Source organism: Myotis davidii, unplaced genomic scaffold (assembly GCF_000327345.1).
Source record: "Myotis davidii unplaced genomic scaffold, ASM32734v1 scaffold46, whole genome shotgun sequence".
Taxonomy (NCBI): Eukaryota; Metazoa; Chordata; class Mammalia; order Chiroptera; family Vespertilionidae; genus Myotis; species Myotis davidii.
The window spans coordinates 10676416-10694377 of record NW_006383006.1 but is presented as its reverse complement, the minus strand read 5'-3'; the positions used below and the strand labels follow the sequence as shown (position 1 = coordinate 10694377).

General features: G+C 39.9%; 1 protein-coding gene across 1 annotated transcript in view; it reads right to left on the bottom strand.

Moving 5' to 3' along the window:
• Window positions 1–3381: 3381 nt before the first annotated feature.
• The window catches only part of AQR (aquarius intron-binding spliceosomal factor), a 90758-nt gene continuing 76177 nt past the window's right edge, over window positions 3382–17962 (bottom strand). The window contains exons 30-36 of the mRNA XM_006778172.2: window positions 17592–17779; window positions 16841–17012; window positions 14699–14869; window positions 11287–11372; window positions 7536–7710; window positions 4994–5107; window positions 3382–3974 (exon numbers count right to left, since the gene is read on the bottom strand). Of these exons, the coding sequence (XP_006778235.1) occupies window positions 3666–3974; window positions 4994–5107; window positions 7536–7710; window positions 11287–11372; window positions 14699–14869; window positions 16841–17012; window positions 17592–17779 (1215 nt within the window). The 3' untranslated portion in view covers window positions 3382–3665. The remainder of the gene's footprint in view (window positions 3975–4993; window positions 5108–7535; window positions 7711–11286; window positions 11373–14698; window positions 14870–16840; window positions 17013–17591; window positions 17780–17962) is intronic.

Sequence of the window (17962 nt, the reverse complement as noted above, 5' to 3'; positions counted from 1 at the left end):
CAGCTGCCCGCAGCCGGCCCTGTCCCGATGCCACCCACCCCCAGTTCCCTGTTTGCCACTGTGTGATCGATGCCTGACCCAGAGGTTGGCTGTTCCCGCCTGCTCGCCCACCCCACCCCCGCCACGGGTGGCCATCAGGCAATTGGAGCCTGCCGGCTGAGGAAAGAGACTAAGACAGGGTGGGCAAACTTTTTGACTCGAGGGCCACATAGAGGCCTGGTGCACAGGTGGGGGCAGGCTGGCCTGCCCTGAAGGGGGCCCCAAATCAGGGTGGGGGGATCCCCGCTGGGGGGGGGTGTGGCCTGGGCAAGGGGCTGCTGCAGTTTTCAGGCCAGCCATGCTCCTGATTGAGGTAGGGGTCCCCGCTGGGGGATGGGGGCAGCCTGGGCTTGGGGCTACTGAGGGCTTGCAGGCCACAACCCCGATCGGGGTGGGGGCGGGGCCAGGCAGGGTGAGGGGCCACGGGCAGTTTGCAGGCCGGCCACACCCCTGGCCTTGTCAGGAAGGATGTCCAGAAGACGCCCAGTCTATCCCGTTTAATTAGCATATTACCCTTTTATTAGTATAGACTAGAGGCCTGGTGCACGACATTTGTGCACTGGGGGGGAGGAGGGGTTCTTCAGCCCAGCCTGCACCCTCTCAGGAAGCGGGCCTAAGCTGGTAGGTGGACATCCCCCGAGGGGTCCTTAGGGCTGCGACGGAGGTGGGAGAGGCTCCTACCACTGCCATTGTGCTCACCAGCCAGAAGCTGGGCTCCCTGCTCCTTAGTGCTGTCTCGGAGGCAGGCGAGGCTCCCACCACCGCTGTGCCCACCAGCTGTGAGCCTGGCTTCTGGCTGAGTGGTGCTCCCCCTGTGGGAGCACACCAACCACCAGGGGGCAGCTTCTGCATTAAGCATCTGCCCCCTGGTGGTCAGTGCGCATCATAGTGACCAGTGGTTCTGCTGTTCGGTCAATTTGCATATTAGCCTTTTATTATATATGATGATGATGATGGTAAGACTTGTTCTCTTAAGTTCCTTAAAAATTCTATAGTTAACTGCAACTCATTGGCCTTTCCAGAGATAACACAATCTGAAATATTTCAAATCCCACCACCATAATCCTTTTTAAAATCTTTGACAAATGCAAAGGACATACCCATCTTCCAGTTAAATTTCCTTTTGAGTCCAACAAGAAATCAAGAAGCAAAGAAAAAGGTATAGTGATCCAGCTAGTGCTAGACCGTGATTTATAGTGTTTGGGAAACAGTTTACTTAATGAGGAAATAGCATAAAAGTTTGCTTATCTTGGTCACAGGTACTATAATTCATATCCCTAAAGGGTAGAGAGAAAAATCATTCTTTTCCAGGAAAGACAATCCTATGTAATAAAAGGCTAATATGCAAATTGTCCCCTCAACCGAGAGACTGACTGGGAATTCAACTGGATGGGGCTGGCCAACTGCCCAGGGCCCCTCTCCCAGCCAGCACTGCCCCCGATTGGCCCCTCCCAACCCTGATTGGGGGTGTGGCCCACCCTCCAACTGCCTGCGGCTCCTCCCCCTGGTCAGTCTGCCCCAATTGGCCCTGATCGGGGCGGGCCGGCCAGACCCCACCTGTGCATAAATTCATGAACTGGGCCTCTAGTAATACCATAAAGCTCCTTCCCTCTTGCTTAGCCTGATATTAGATATTCACCTGATACTATATGTTTACAATGAAAATAATTCTGCGGGTGCTGGTCCTCACACAGATGCCCGCAACCCCTGCTTTCGAATCTTATACTCGGAGACAACATCTAACAGGCTACCTGGCTCAATCCTTACTGGATAGCAGACAACCTACCTTCCCAGGGCAGTTTCCTCCTCATTTCATGCCCCTCATCAGCCCACCACTTCCATTTTCCTTCCTCACCCACATTTACACAAGAGTTCTGAGGCATGAGACACTGTGAGAGCAAATCACATCTACCACCCCCTGGTAGAGCTGAGCAAACACTAGTCACTCAAAAATACCTTTCCCTGGCCTGATTCCTGGGTTTAATTTCCTAATGAAGTGATCATTCCTTCAAGATGGAGGATCAGAAGCATTTCAATGGCTGTGTGTAGTTCTTATTTACTTCATCAAAGGTTCTTTGGACATGGTCAAGCCTACAGGTACATGTAGTAGAGGAGATACTTTGGGGGAAATGCCTCCTTTAGCCACTCTAGCAGATGTCAAAATGGGGGAGAGAAGTAGTGGGCAATTTCTCTCTCCACATATACAAATATTCACCCTTTCTGGCCACCCATGCAGGGACCTTATAAGCAGAAGTCCTTGTCAGGAAACTTTAGTCACTCTCGGGTAACTCCATCTTCAAGATCATCCTTCTACCTCATTCATGTGAGGACAGCTCAGTACTCTCAGTACAGTGCTTCTCAAACTACAAAGTGCTTATGAATCACCTGGGGACTTGGTGGAAATGCAGATTCAAATTTAATAAGTCTGGGTAGACTCTAGTGCCTGCATTTCTAACATGCCTTCAATGGACACTGATGCTGCTGATTGCAAACCACGCTGGAGTAGCAAGGTCCGCGTCTCTTTCCTCTCCCAGAACTGGAGCACATTATACCTTAAGTCTTGTGGCTGGTTATCCACCAAAAGAACTAAGCCAGGCAGGAGACGCAGAACCTTGGCATGCTGCTCTCACTGCCCAGACTCCGGGCCTTCCTTCCTGCCCAGGTGGAGTTGCCACATTCTTGCTTAGCTAAATGACCAACCTGGCTCAGCCTCCCCAGCCTATCTGATACCACTCTGCCAGCAACTCAAACATCCGGAGCACCTGCTCTAGGACACATTCCTGGGCCCTCACCTGAGATTCTCATTCATTAGGTTGGGAGTGGCCCCAAGAAGAAACAGACACTCTAGGTCAGTGGTTCTCAACCTTCTGGCCCTTTAAATACAGTTCCTCATGTTGTGACCTAACCATAAAATTATTTTCGTTGCTACTTCATAACTGTAATGTTGCTACTGTTATGAATCGTAATGTAAATATCTGATATGCAGGATGGTCTTAGGCGACCCCTGTGAAAGGGTCGTTCAACTGCCAAAGGGGTCACGACCCATAGGTTGAGAACCGCTGCTCTAGGTGGTTCTGATCCATTAACAAATTTTTGGGAAGGAAATACATGTAACCTCCTCAATGGATTTGAGAAACCTGAATGCTATGGTTGTTAATGCCTTTACGTCAGGGCAGAATGGTTAAAAACAAAACAAAACAAGTTGAGCATCTCATACTATGATAGAACTATTTTCCCCCCAACTTCAACACTTGCTTAGGGGCATTTATGATTATTTCCAGTGCATTCTGTCTTTTTCTTTTTTATAGAAGTTCACTAAAAGTGTAAAATATGTCCTATATATCCCATAGAAAATTCTTTTAATGTAGGTATGATTAAAGATACACTCAATGAGAAAAGTATCAAAGGAATGATTATTTGCTCCCCTGAATGAACTGAAATGGAGTTGTTCATATACATACAATTTAAAAAATATATCCAAGAAGAACAAACACTGATATCAGTTAACAAAAATAAGGACTGCACATTATTACCTTTAAAATGGCAAAGGCAGATACAAAATACAAAAAGTAACTTTACTTTGACTTTACAGATGAAATGTCCTCCCTAAGAAAGGCTAGCATTGGCTATTTAGTCTCTGGGGCAGATGTGGCATCTTGCTGGGTGCCAGCCTCTGTGGGCACAGCCTCGGGGCCAGCCGCAGCAGCAGTGACTTCGGAGACAGCGGAGGTGGCTTCTGGACTGGAACCAGTCCCTGCCCGACCAGGGGTGGCCTCAGTCTGAGAGGCTAACAGTTCGTGACTGACGCTGGCATCTGTTAGACAGGGGATGTCAGCCTGAGTAGGCATGCCCTCTTCTTCTGTTTCCATTTCTGTTTCCTGGCTTTGAACTTCCTCACTTTCCTCTACCATAGCAGGTGGTAACTGCAATAACGTCTAATAAAAAAATAAAGGAAAATATCAGTATAAATGAACTCAAGTAAAAAGAATTAGCTTATAAAGTTAAGCTCTCACATTAACATTATCTTCCTAATAAATACTGTTCACTCTTAAGTTCTCCAGAACAATGCTGGCCATTTCATTTTACAGATGAAACAGCTCTGATGACAATGGCCTACGTTTTGCTGAATATGCCAACACGGATATCACAAATGATCAAAATACATATTAATTCTCTAGAGAGGAAAATAATATGAAAACCTATTAGATTTTTTAGCAAAGGAATTTGCTGTCACACTTCTGGAAAAACAGTGGCTGATTAGGACTTATTAACACACCAAGTCGAGAAGGGCCAACTTTGATCAAGGAGCCCTGTGAGGGGCAGGGAGAAACCAAGCCCTGGGACAAAGCCATGGCAGAGAGGGGGAAGGTACCAGACTCTGTCCCACCCGAACACTGGAGCAGCTCTAGATGCCTGGCTGCTGGAACAGGTGGGAAAGGGATTAGTGAAAAATGAGAGGGCTTACCAAGAGGCATGAGGACACTTTGGGGGATAATAAATATGTTCATTATCCTGACTGTGACAATGGTTTCACAGGTTTATACATGTGTCAGAACATCATACTGTATACTTTAAATAAGTGGCTTTTGTTGCATGCTAAATTATATCTACATAAAGATGTTTTGAAAGTATGGATGTTACATGAATAATAACAACCCCTTTTGGTTTAGTTGGTTTTCTACAAGGAATCACATATTTAAAGATTTATTCTGAGGTGAAAGGAATACAATCAATAATACTGTGATAATGCTGCACAGTGATTCCTAAATTAGTGGGGTGATCACATTGTAAGGCATAAAAATGTGAAATCACTATATTGTACATCTGAAACTAATATAACTAATAATATTATAAACCAGCTACACTTAATTTTTTTTAAAAAAATGATATATTCTGCAACAGATAAGATTCTTTAGCAAGAAGAAAACTAAGAGTTAGTGCTGAGAAAACTCACCTGATGATAGTGATGGGTGGTCTGTATCAGGTGCATATACATGTTGTACACAAAGTTTGCCATTTGGGGCATATTCTTTATTACCTGTACTTCATGAGATGGCCTCTCTCCATTCTAGAAAAGGCAAAAAGGAAGTTAAATATAGTGAAAAACACTAAAAGCTAGCATTCTAATAGGAGCCCATCTCTCTGTTTTATGTGTAAGCACTACTGGGTTTAGAGGACATAAAGATGTAAGTGTGAGAATCTAATAAAGAAGGAAAAAGAGTGAATCCATTTAAATGTAGAAAATGTAGAGGAGGGAGCCAAGAGTCACTAGCTTTTAATACAATTTTCAGGCTAGTAAGTCCAATATGAGTTTTGGTCCACTAATGTAGAAGAAAAAGAGAGAGCAATCATTTGGAGAGAAAAATCACTAAAGTCTAAAGTAATGGTTCCTCATACCATATATGCTCCAAAGGCAATTCTCAAGATTATTCTGAAAGAAAATGTTAAAACTGTTCTTCCTACTGATGTTTTTCCAAAAAATAAGAAGCTAACATTTACAATGAGAAGGTAACAATATCTAGACTGTCAGTCATGAAGGTGAACATTCAGAAGGAATTTTTACTAATAAAGAATGCATATGCAGTAAGAGATGTTGGCAAACAGTAGCTAAAGTGTCAGCGTTGTGTATCTATCAGGAGCATCTGGGGGAGAATGTTCAATCAGAGGCCTGGGCCTGGCCCCAGAGATGTTCATCAGTGTCTGAGGTAGAAGGAGGTGCTGCAAGTGGAGTAGTATCTGACCACAATCTCTGAAACAATGCTTTCTATTTGTTCAGGAAAGTACAAAATTTGCACTTCTTCCTAAGCCATACTAGAATAAAGATGAACCCTATTTATAATCAATCATACAAAGTCTCCCCTTTCTTACTACAGGAAAAATTCAGAAAACCATAAAGGTAAAAAACTTTTATCAAGAAATAAGAAAATAAAAGTGACTTAAATAAAAGTGGCAAATCATTTAAGGCACATACAGTTAGAAATACTCAGTGCATTAAGTAGCATTCCCAGAGTTCGGCAGGGTGGCAGGCTCGCATGTCAGCAGGTGTTCTTTTGCTAATGGTCACTTTCTGCAATGGTCGCAGCATGTGTGTGCAGAGGCTCCCATGCTGCTACCACCACAACACTGCCTTCAAAACAGGAGGGTTTTTTGTTTTGATCCGTTTGCTTATTTTCAGGTGGCTTTGCTGGGGAGCTGCCTCTTCTGGGAGGCAGTGCTAGCTGCTCAGCCCTCACTGCCCATCCCCACAGCCTCTTGAGCAGAGCATGGGGAGATGCTATCTGACCTCAGTCCCCAGGCGTGAATCCATGGTGCTGTGCAAAGCACCAGTTTCTACACTTCTGCTCATTCATATCGCCTGAACTGCACTCCCAGTTTTCACCAGGTGTGTCCCTGCAGCCCTTGGATTCAAAGCACCTGGGGAATCCTTTCAACCCCAAGACACAGAGGCTCTGCCCCAGACCTGTCAGGAATCTCTGCTTAATCACTAGCCCAGAACAGATGGAGAGCCTCAGCGCTACAGGACGGTGTCCAAACTTCAGAGACTGACACGCAAGGCTTTACATGACCCCGCCCCCATCAGCTCTCTCCGCCGGTCTCTCCAATCCCTCTACAGCCGCATTTCTTTACCTTTTTGGAAAGAACTTAGCGTTATTATAAAACAAACACACAGAATTTAATCTTGTTTTTTCTCTAAGAGGGAAAAAAATGTACTGTAAACATTTAAAAGTTTTGTTTAAATTCCAATGGATCTCCAAGACATTTCATTAAATGAAAAGGCAAAGCCCAAGTCTATATAGTATGCTTACCTTCAGGTAAGAAAGAAAATAAACAGGTATCTGTTCCTTTGTACCAAGGTAATATATAAAGAATAAACCAAAAACTAAAGAGATTGCTTTTATGGGGGGAGAGAAGAAGAAAGGGAAGAAAGAGGAGGGAGAGGAAACCGGAAGCAGGGATGAATGAGGAGGGAGTGGTATTTCTCTGAGTAGAACTGTTTGTTAAGTATACGTGTATGTGCTGCTCCCTCCCACATTTTCCCAGAATGTAAGTTTCTTAAGTCTTCTCCAAGAGCTAGACTATTTATTACTCTGTTAAGTTCTCCTTACAAAGCTACACAATGACTATGAACATGGACTCTGGAGTCAGCCTGCCTGGGTTTTCAAATCTAGAATTCTTCATCTACTAGATGCACGGCCAAACTACTTCTCTAATCCTCAATTTCCTTATGCGTAAAATTGGGTTAATAAGAAAACCTCCTGAGCAGGGCTGTTACTGAGATGAAATAAAATAATGTACATAAAGAACTAATTGCTTGATACATGATGAGTACTCAATAAATGTTGGCATATATTATTTTTATATAGAAAATCTAATTTAGTTCCTTAATGCAAGCAACACTCTTAAATTAGTATGTAACTGGAAGATCTGTCTGATCACGTTCCTACCTAATGTAATCATCCATAAGAATACAGCTCAATAGAATGAAGAAGTCCTACCTTTCTACAGGTTGGGAAAGGTTCCGTTGGAATTATATGCAAATGAAGTGGGCGGGCTGTGAGCTGGCTGAAAGCTGGAGTGAGTTCGAAACAGTTTTGGAAGAGGGATACTCTGGCGAAGATATAAAGTCCAAGTCTGGCTCGAGACATGGCCACCACTAAGCGACGAACATCCCTTTGGGAAACAAACAAAATTAACATACATCAAGATTAACAACACATTTATGTAGCTTTTAAAATTTTTCTTACATATTCTACTAAATATTCCTATTAAGCTGTGTCAATAAAAAGTTAAGTTTCTTCAAAACTTAATAAACATTAAGTTAATCAATGTTATGTGACTAGTAAACCAAGTACAAAGATAATGCTTTATCGCTAATCTATGCGTTGGCTTCTTCTTTTGGGAGAGATCACAAAATAACTGATGCACTGACTAAAAAGATCCAAGTAGCTACATTGGTATTATGATATAGTTCAGTTGTCAGTCACCAGTATTAAGTCAATCTGCACCAACCTTCCTCCATTTCTTCACCTACAAACTCCAATGCTCCTCAAAATGAAATTTTACTTCCTGGGTAATTCTCACCACAGATTTATACTTATTTGTAATAATAATTACAAATATAATCATATATAGTATGATGACATGGTATAACACCACATAATACCATGTCTTTTTTCATGTAGCCCTTACTCTAGTACCTGGGCTCAATGTGAGTTCGAAACAGTTTTGGCCTAAAGTAAGTAGGCCAAACATTTAGGTGAACATTTACTGTTCACATAAACAGTAATAAAATGGCTAAATTGAATGACACAACTACACATGTGACTAATGAATTATATCAGTTTTCTTTATCTTTTAAAGGGAATATATGCTTTTAAAACTTTGAGTCAAATCAATTTATAAAAAGAGTGATATCCATTAAGTCTAACTTTAGTATGTGTTTTAGTAAAAAAAAAAAAGATAATTTTAGTTTCAAATATAGAGGACAGTTTTTCTGGAGATGCTCTTACATATCTATTTGGATTTGGATTTTACAAAAAAGAAGACTTTCATGAATAATAATAAAGTCTGGTAAGATCATATCCCCCCACTACACAAAACTACGAGGTGTTCACTCAGGTAGGAGAAAACATGTCCCTTCCCATAACGTTCTGGTCTCCCCTTCACACCCAGAAGGCTCTCCACTCTAGGCAGAGCACAGATCCAGGGCTGCAGCAGCCCTGACCTGGCCCCTTGGAGGAACCGTGCTCTCGTCCTCAGGACTGCAGTGCAGCAAAGCGGCTTTACAAGCCTCATCTCCCTGCGCAGGAGGAGTGTTACACTAAGATCCTCTGCAGATGCAGGTGAGGGCACCTGCCAAGGATATGCTCAGTGTCTCCCCAACTGGACTCTAAGCTCCAAGAGGGTAGAGATCACGAATATTCGAATTATTTGTACAGACTCAGAACCTAACATACTGCCAAGTAATAGACTGACTTGAAAGAATTTATAATGAATGACCAAACACTATGAGCATGACAAACTACCAGTCAGAAAAGTAAGTGAGCAGACAGGGTTCCTTGGAGCTGTATCTTGAACTCAGGGCAATGAGATCACCACCTGCTTTCAGTCCCCCAAACAAGGCTGGGCAGAAACACTGTTCAACAACAGGCTGTCGTTCTGACGGACCCTTATGAGGACAACACAGGAAGTGACAGTCTCACTGCTCTGCACTGAGCAGGTCCCCAGCATTTCTACTGGTACCTGGGCTATTGAAATCAGGTGGGGGCAAGAACAACAAATGCTGGGAAAGGGACTAGAAATGTCTCACTACTCTGGCTTCTGAACGGGTCCACAGTGTCCTAAGACATGTTTCTGGAACTAAAGCAGAATAATCTGGCTCCTACCATCTCCTAAAGAGCCTACCCTGGATGAAAAAGATGTGGGCAAAGGCAATGTGACTGGCACAGGGAAACAGAAAGGGTTAAACGCAGAGTTACACATGACTTAGGTAACTACACCCGAGAGAAAGGAAAACATGTCCACACAAAACCTGGTACATGAATGTTCATAGCAGCATTATTCATAAATGGCCACAAAAAAGAAAAACCCCAAATATCCATCAACTGATAAATGATCAATGAAATGTGATATATCCACACAATGGATTGTTATTTGACAATAAAAAGGAATGAGGTATTCATACATGGTACAACAGGAATGAACCTTGAACACATTATGCCAAGTGATTCCATTTAAACGAAGTGCCTAGAATAGGTAAATCTAGGACAGAAAGGAAGATAGTGGTCGCCGAGGACCTGGGGAGAGGATTGTGAAGATAGCTGCATAAGTCCATTAATTAATATGCTAAAAATCACAGGCTTGTACACTTAAAATATGTGAGTTGTATAGTATATGAATTCTATCTCAATAAAGCTATTATTTAAAAGAGAAATAAGAAGGAAGTAGGTTTCCTTGATCTCTTGAAACGTAAAAAACAAAATATTAGAAAAAGAAAGATATGAAAGATTATCTCTGTAAACCAAAATATCCAAGAAAGGTTTGGTAAAATTCTAGCTAAGGTACCTAGGGAATTTACGTAATTGGAATCATAAATAATACTTAAATTAAATTTCCCCTGTATAATCTAACAACACCCGAACCATCACCAGAAACCCTGATGAAGAAACTGGACGTTCAAGAGCAAATTTTGGCAAATAAAGAAGATTGATTACGTGGATAATGGTATTTTAGCTTAGAAAATCTTGATATTAGACAATACCAAAATCAGGTTCTTTTTTAACCTTTCATTTATAATAAGCATTTTATCATCATCATCTATTTTATTTTTAAGTTTCTAGAAAAGTCAGGCAAAAAATAGCAGAGAGCTAGTCATGGGAATCTAGAAAAGACAAAGCACTACAGAGTAAGAAAAAAGGTGGGGAGGAGAGGAAGCAACGCTCATGCGCTCACACTGAGTTTTTACGAGATTTAATTATATAAATCGTAATGATGCCCCATTCAGAGAGCAGCCAGCTGTAACTCTCACTGCGGAAAAGGAACTGCTTTTTAGAGAAGTTAGTCTCCAAATACTTGCTTGACAAGTAAATAAACAAAAATAAACTGTATTTTAGAATCCTACGGTCTTCAAACAATTTCTTGAAACATTCTATCTTTGCTTACTCTTACATAAAGTTATCAGTCGAATGGAACCTGACCACTGGGCTAAGCTCCAAACAGCGCTTGACTTACTGATTACACTATGAGAGCTTCGAGAATTTTCTCTTTAATCTACAAAATAAAATAATAAAATGAACTCTCCATATAGTTTTGCTATTAAATCATATGAGATGAAGGTTTATATAAAATTAAACAGCTGCTTTGTAATAAGAAGACATTATTCCCATAAATCTCTAGCACATAAGTACATCACAATAAGTGACAAAAATAGATTATTGTTTGTTTTGACAATTCTTAATCCTGAGAGAACAAATGGTTCCTTTATCCTCTAACACTGAAGCTGAGAGACTGTGTGGAAACACCAGAGATCCTGTGTGATGAAAAAGTCATTCTGAAGAGACGCTTGTACCACTTTACTTTTAATTTCTGACAGATCCATTCTTACACTCCAACATATAGCACCAAAAGCTGTCATAACAATTAATTATACTTTAAATTTAAAGAAAGTAAAACTACTTAGCCACAGGAGTTTAAAACTGAAGCAGAAAGTAAAGTTCAATGACATTATGATAGTTTTTCCTTACGCACCTCAGATGGCCCACTGCCCTGGTTCGTACTAGAGAAAGAAGAATATAATCATTCTGTTGACCTTGAAACCTGTCAACAGTTGTCACCTAGAAAGAAAAAAAAAATGGTAAATATGGCATACTTAAAATAATCAATCCAATGTAAACATGACCATAGACTTGGCATTCAAACGATGAATTAATGAACATGAACTATGAAATAAACCACAGTAACCAGATGGCTATGTTCCTATGTTACTCATTCACAGGCTTCCCCTACTAAACTACTCAATTCCATGAAAGCAAGCACTGTGTTTAGCTCATTATCTGGTATCCTGGTTTGATGCCCAGCAATATAACTTAAGTGTGCTCACTTATTATTTAACACATTCCTAATTCTCATCTATAGCATTCCTCTATCAAAAAATAAATAATCTTCATAGTACTTATTGTTCAGTTTGAAAATACATGTACAAGTAAGGAAATTCAGGGAGGTTTCCGTCTAATGTTGGCACCCAAGCATTTACCTTTTTCATTAATTCAACAAGAAGTTTAAATGCTTATTCTGTAAAAATTACAATCATAGTCCTATCTTTGGAAGTTAACATTCTTTTTAAGTCAGCTTCACAGAGGTATAATTGACATACAGTAAAATGCACTCATTTAAGTGTGCAATTTGATATATCCTGACAATATATACTCCCTTAAACCACCACCACAACCAAACTTCCCAAGACCTCAGGCCCCTTGTTGTCAAATCTGTATTCCCCACTCCAGGCAACCACTGAGCTGTTTTCTGTCACTATAGATTTTTTTTTAAACTAGTTCTAGAATTCCATTAAAATGAAATCATACACTATGTACTTTTTTGCCTAAGTTCTTTCACTCAGCATATGTTTCTGAGACTCATCCATGTGTTGTGTACATTAAAGTTCATACTTTTTTACCTCATTACTATTCTACTGAATGCATATACCACAATCTGTTTATCTACTCACTTGTTCATGGCATTTGAATTGCCTCTAGTTTTGGGCTATTTTGAATAAAACTGCAATGAACATTCTTAAATATTTTTGTGCCATGTTTTCACTGCTGTTGTATAAAAGCTCAGAGTGAAATTGCTGAGCTGTGTGGAAAGTGTGTGTGTAACTTTATAAGAAACTGTCAAACTGTTTTCTAAAGTTGCGGTACCACTTTATACATTCATCAGCAATGTTCCAGTTCCAGAATTCCAGTCGCTCCACATCCTTGCCAACACTTTGTATATGTCAATCTTTATAATTTTAGCATTCTACAGTGTGCATAGTGGTATACCGCTATAGTTTCAATTTGCATTTCCCTGACAACAAATGATGGTAAGCACTGTTTCACATGCTTATTTGCCATTCGTATGTCTTCTTGTGTGAAATATCTGTTCAATACATTTGCCAATTTAGTAGTGGGTTGTCTTCATTTAACAGTGACTTTTACAGAAGTTCATATATTCTGAATTCCAGTGCTTTGCTCTTGTGTGTGGATGTTGTATTAGGAAATTCTGTTGCCATCCTTACCATGTGGAGAGCTTATCTCAAATGAGAATGGCTGGCAGAAGGATGAAATGAAACTTGGTCTCTGACTACATCACCAAGTCCCTCTAACCTGGAGCCATGCTACTTTCATCTTGCAATGGCAGGGAGTAACTGTCTTTATTATTTGAATTAAGTTTTTCTGTTTTTATAAATAAAAGAACTCAGATATTGAGTTTCTTCTATTTCTAAACTTCCTACATCTCAAACTTATTAGCTTCTCAATTTTGACTGTCTATACCCCTTACGGAGTGTCTAGTCCTCACCGCAGTCCTTTCAATTTTGTCTTCATTTCTATACTTTTGTTTTATTTTCTTCCATTTCATATTTTGTGTCTTGCCGAGTTCTTTAATTCTCTACTTTGTAGCCCTCCCTCTCAGATACGGTTACTTCATTAAAGTACTTTAAAATCCAAAGCTAAATGTGTATTCAAAATTTCATCTGTTCCAGGCCAACGTGTTTTTTTCTGGAACATGTATCTTGTCAATTAGTATGTTCTGATGCTCTTTATCTGATTTTTTTCCTGTATAAATTGAGCTTGTGCTGGTTTCCGCTGCCCCACTATTTCACCGCTGAGTAAGTGGGTTTCCTTACCCACTTATTATGCGAGTGATTAGGATGGGGTGAGCAGGACTGTGTTTTAAAGGCTGGATGTTTTTTGTTTTTTTGTCACAACCGAAGGTTCTCTTTTCTTCTGCTACTATAGAGACAGTCTATTTGCAAATAAAGCTATGGCACATACAGTTCACCAAGAGGTTTCTTTGAACCAATCTGGGACCAGGAAGGCGTCTGCTCACCCCAATTCCTGAATCCATTGTTCAGAAACAGGGGTGTGGCCCTTATATTCAGAGAATGCCACTCACCTTCATGAAGTGCACACTTGCAGGCATTTTCAAGACCAGTCCCCTAAATTCCCTTCTTCCCCCCATTTCCTTCATGATTTTTGTCGCCCTGTGTTATCTCACTAAAAACGGAGTCTGTCTTCTCTTCCTCCCATTTTCCTCTTACTTTTGGATTATTTCCAAGAAAAGGTGAAAGAGCTTTTATACAGTGACCAAAGTCCTAACCTCATCATTACTAATATATTTGTTTGGTTATTCATTCCGATTTTCAAGCCTTTATTGATAAAATCAAGCATATTTATTTATTTTTTTATATTACTCTCCCACATCTCATTTGTTGTGGACATGACCACAAAGCCTTTTTCCTACTAGGTTTTCTTTCTGCTACATTGTTAGCATTTGGCCTATTGGGAACATTTTATAAGCCCTTATTTTTTTTGCCTAGATCAGCACTATCCAATATCAATAAAACACAAGTTATATGTGATTTTGTAATAGCCATCAGTAAGATTTTAAAATAGCTGAGATCTCTGGAGTCTTGCTGATGTTCTGTCTAGCTAATCCTTCTGGGTTGCTAGCGACCAGACAGTTTGTTGCGATCACATGATCATCCTATATTCCTGTTATATAAGACTATGGATGTGGTAACTATGGATTGAGCAAGAATTATCTTTAAAAGGGTTAAGACTCAAACTCAGGAGGAACTAAGGCAGTGGAAGGAATCACAACATGTGAAATCCCTCAAATAAAAATTTATTAACTTTAAATAATTGTGCTTATGTTACACATAATAAATAAAAACCTTAAAAAAAAAATCCTAGGTCTGGATGCACTTCATAATTCTTCATCTAGGTTTGTCAGAGAATTACTTATAGTTCCTATGATAGCAGTTTCTCATATATCTTAAAAGGAGATAGCAAAGAGACGACGTGGGACAATATAAATAACTCATAATAAATACAAATCTTTCCATCTTTCCACCAACATCATAAATAAGAGAATATATGTATTATATTCATAAAATTACCTTATTTGGTCTTCCAATCAATGGATTGCTCCCACATCGTCTATTGATAATGTCACGAATAAGATGCTTTTGCCCATTATAAGTTGTTAGAATACTGATCTTGTCAGCAGGGTAACCAAGTAAACACATGTACATAAAGAGTGCCACTACATATTCTGCCTCTCCAAGATTCTGCAATGCAAACATAATCAGATTGTGCATTTATTTTATTTTCTTTCAATTTTATATAATTAACCAACTAGCACAATTTGTTCATTTATCACACTTCAGGCGGTGAAGAGTTAATAATTTGGACAAGTGAACACCTTACATGAAACTGATGAGTAACATTATCCTAGATTAACATTGATAAATAAATGTAGAATATTTTAAGTGTTACCCTTTAACATTTGCAATATATTTGTAATAAACATCATAAAAGTTACCAACTTAAAGACTTAACACTTTTGGGACCACAACAATCACAATGCAGATCGATAATTTTCTGCTGCAGGGTGCTGGAACGATGGCTATGGAAAGAAACATTAACATAAAGGGGCGAGGCAACTGGCTTAGAAGCCAGTGTAAGATTCAGTCTAATAACACATACATCCGGCAGTACTGTAGTCAACCTTCCATTTTTACACCATGCTTTTCCTTCTTCATACTTCACAGTATTTTTGTGTTTTGTGTTTGTTCTCTAGGTTAAGTGGGAAGAGGATGTGGCCTCATATTAGTCAGTCTGGCTGACTCCAGGGACTGGTCAAAGTTGGAGGAAAGGAGCTCCCCTGGGCCCGAAAGTCAGGAAGCTCACACAGGCTGCTGAGTGCAGGTCAGGAGAGACTGATGGAAGGAGTAAGAGATGAAGGGAGAGTGCTCGCTTTGGCAGCACATATACTAAAGAGATGAGGGGAGAGAGTAAAAGGAGAAAGAAGCATAACATATAAATCAAAAAAGAAAGACAAGAAGCTGCATGTCATGTCCAGGCCATAAGAAAATTACAGGAAGACCTTCAAAAAAGCCATTTATATTCTGTGACACTTGTGACACCCACACAGCTTATCTCTTAAATCTTCTGGTTCTTTGGAAGACAGCAGGGAAAAGAAGCTGCATGGCCGTGTAAATCTTACCAATTTCTTATCAAGAGCAAACTACGTTTATTTAAGCATACAGGTAAAAGGAATCTTTTGGTGTAAATGCTGCCAGGCCTTTTCATACCGATTACCAATATATATTTATATATGTTTGTTTTTCTGTTCCTTTTTATAAATAAAATGGAACACTATAGATATACTTATAACTTGATTTTTTCATTTAATGCAGCATAGACATTTTTCCTGCCAGCAAACCAGGTTATAATGTTGTCATTCTTAGTGGCAATTCAGTATTTCATTATATGGAATAGGTAACAATATAATTAATCCCTACTGATAAGACATTTAGGTTGTTTCTAATTTCCAAAATAATTTACAGTAAAAGGTAAAATAAACATTTTAGCATATAAGTCTTTTGTAAATTCATCTAATGTTTTTTAGAAAGAATTCCTAGAAATGAGAACATTGTGCTTTTTAATACCTACTGACAATCTACCTACCAAATTACTTTCCTACTAGCATTGCATGAGTATTGAATTTCCCCAAACCTACCCCAACATATAGTATCAGAGGTAAAAATACGTGCCAGTGATTTGTACTTGCTATAAACCTATATTTGTGTGTGTGAGAGAATTGCATATTCTTGTCCTTATTGCATTTTTTTTTGGGGGGGGGAGCTAATTTTTAAAAAAGCAAAAACAATTTATAAGAGTTTTATATACATTCAGATTTCAACCTGTTGTCTGTTAAATGTTGAAAATAATTTTTTTTTCTCAAACCAGTATTTTTCTTTATGATTTTTGCTTCTGGTAACAAGCTTAATAATCTCTTTCTCACCCAACATTATATATTCATCAATACTTCCTTCTTTCTGGAAAGTTTTCTTATAGTTTCCTTTGTGTCTATATCTTTAATCCATCTGAAATTAGATTTTTTGTGCTGTGTGTGAGGAGGGGATTTAACTTTCCTTTATTTAATGACTAGCCACATGGTTCATATCACTAATGTAGGTAGTAGTTCCACCTGCCAAATGCAAAATAAACTTAAAAGTCTTATGTTTTTTTCTTACCTGATAAAAGTAAGGATTAGGCTCAGACTCTCCCACTCCCTGAAAATCTTCAACATTGATGAGCTGGAAGTCATACAGCAAGCCAGCATTTGCTGTGCTAAACTCCGGCAAGAGCTGAACATGGGGTAAGTTGCCTAGTTTCTTGTATCGCCAGTTGTACAGGTTGCACAAGCTTTCCAAAGACAAAGCCCCCCAAACAGGAAATATTAGCAAGGTAAAATCCCTTTTAACATTGACAGGGCATTTCTAAGGAACTGTGCTCTTCCTCTTAACTTTCATTCTCCCACTTTGTGCTCCTTTTTCTAGCAGTAATGCTTTTTCATCCTGTGCCTCCCTACTTCAACTAACCAAATCAGGGGGCAGACGACAGTACAGAAGTGACAGCTCCCAAGTGCTCTCTGGGCCATGCCTCTTCACCCAAATTAAAGAGCAGGGAAAAGTCCAGAAATTCAGGGAAATTTTGAGGTAACTGAGATGGGGCCTGTACACTTTATGAAGCAAGAGTTGGTGTGTTCTCCTCTTGTTCACTTTTTGCTTTATATTTCAAAATGATATTAACTGAGTATCTTTCGGGAGCATAAAAAAAGGACAATGAAAAAAATGCACACCCCAAGCCAAGGCAACAGAGGTGCGTTCAGATACTGAGATGACCAGTTCCTGGACAGCAGGGAGTGCTGAGAATGTATACAGAAGATGCCATCAAATACCCGGACTACGGAGCTGACGCCCTTAAACTAGAGTAACCCTCTACCTTGCTCTGGCTCTCCCTTGGGCATCGAGGTCCACAGTAGGAACTCCAATCCGGACGAAGCGAGTGAAGAGAGACTGCTCCATGTTGGAATACTTCTGAAAGGCCATGTTCTTAATGACCGGAGGTAACTGGTGATGATCACCGATCATAATCCATCGTTTCAGTCGGCTAAAACCATCCTGAGGATTCTGGAAATGACAAGTGAGGAAATGGCAAACTCTTCTAAATGATAGATTATCCTGCTAGTCTCCTACTTATTGCACAAATTCTTGCTAAATGGCTTCACTAGCTTACTAAATCTCCATATTCACCTGCTCCACAGAGAGGAATCTGGCACATTCACAGAATGACTTGTGAATCAAGTATAGGTG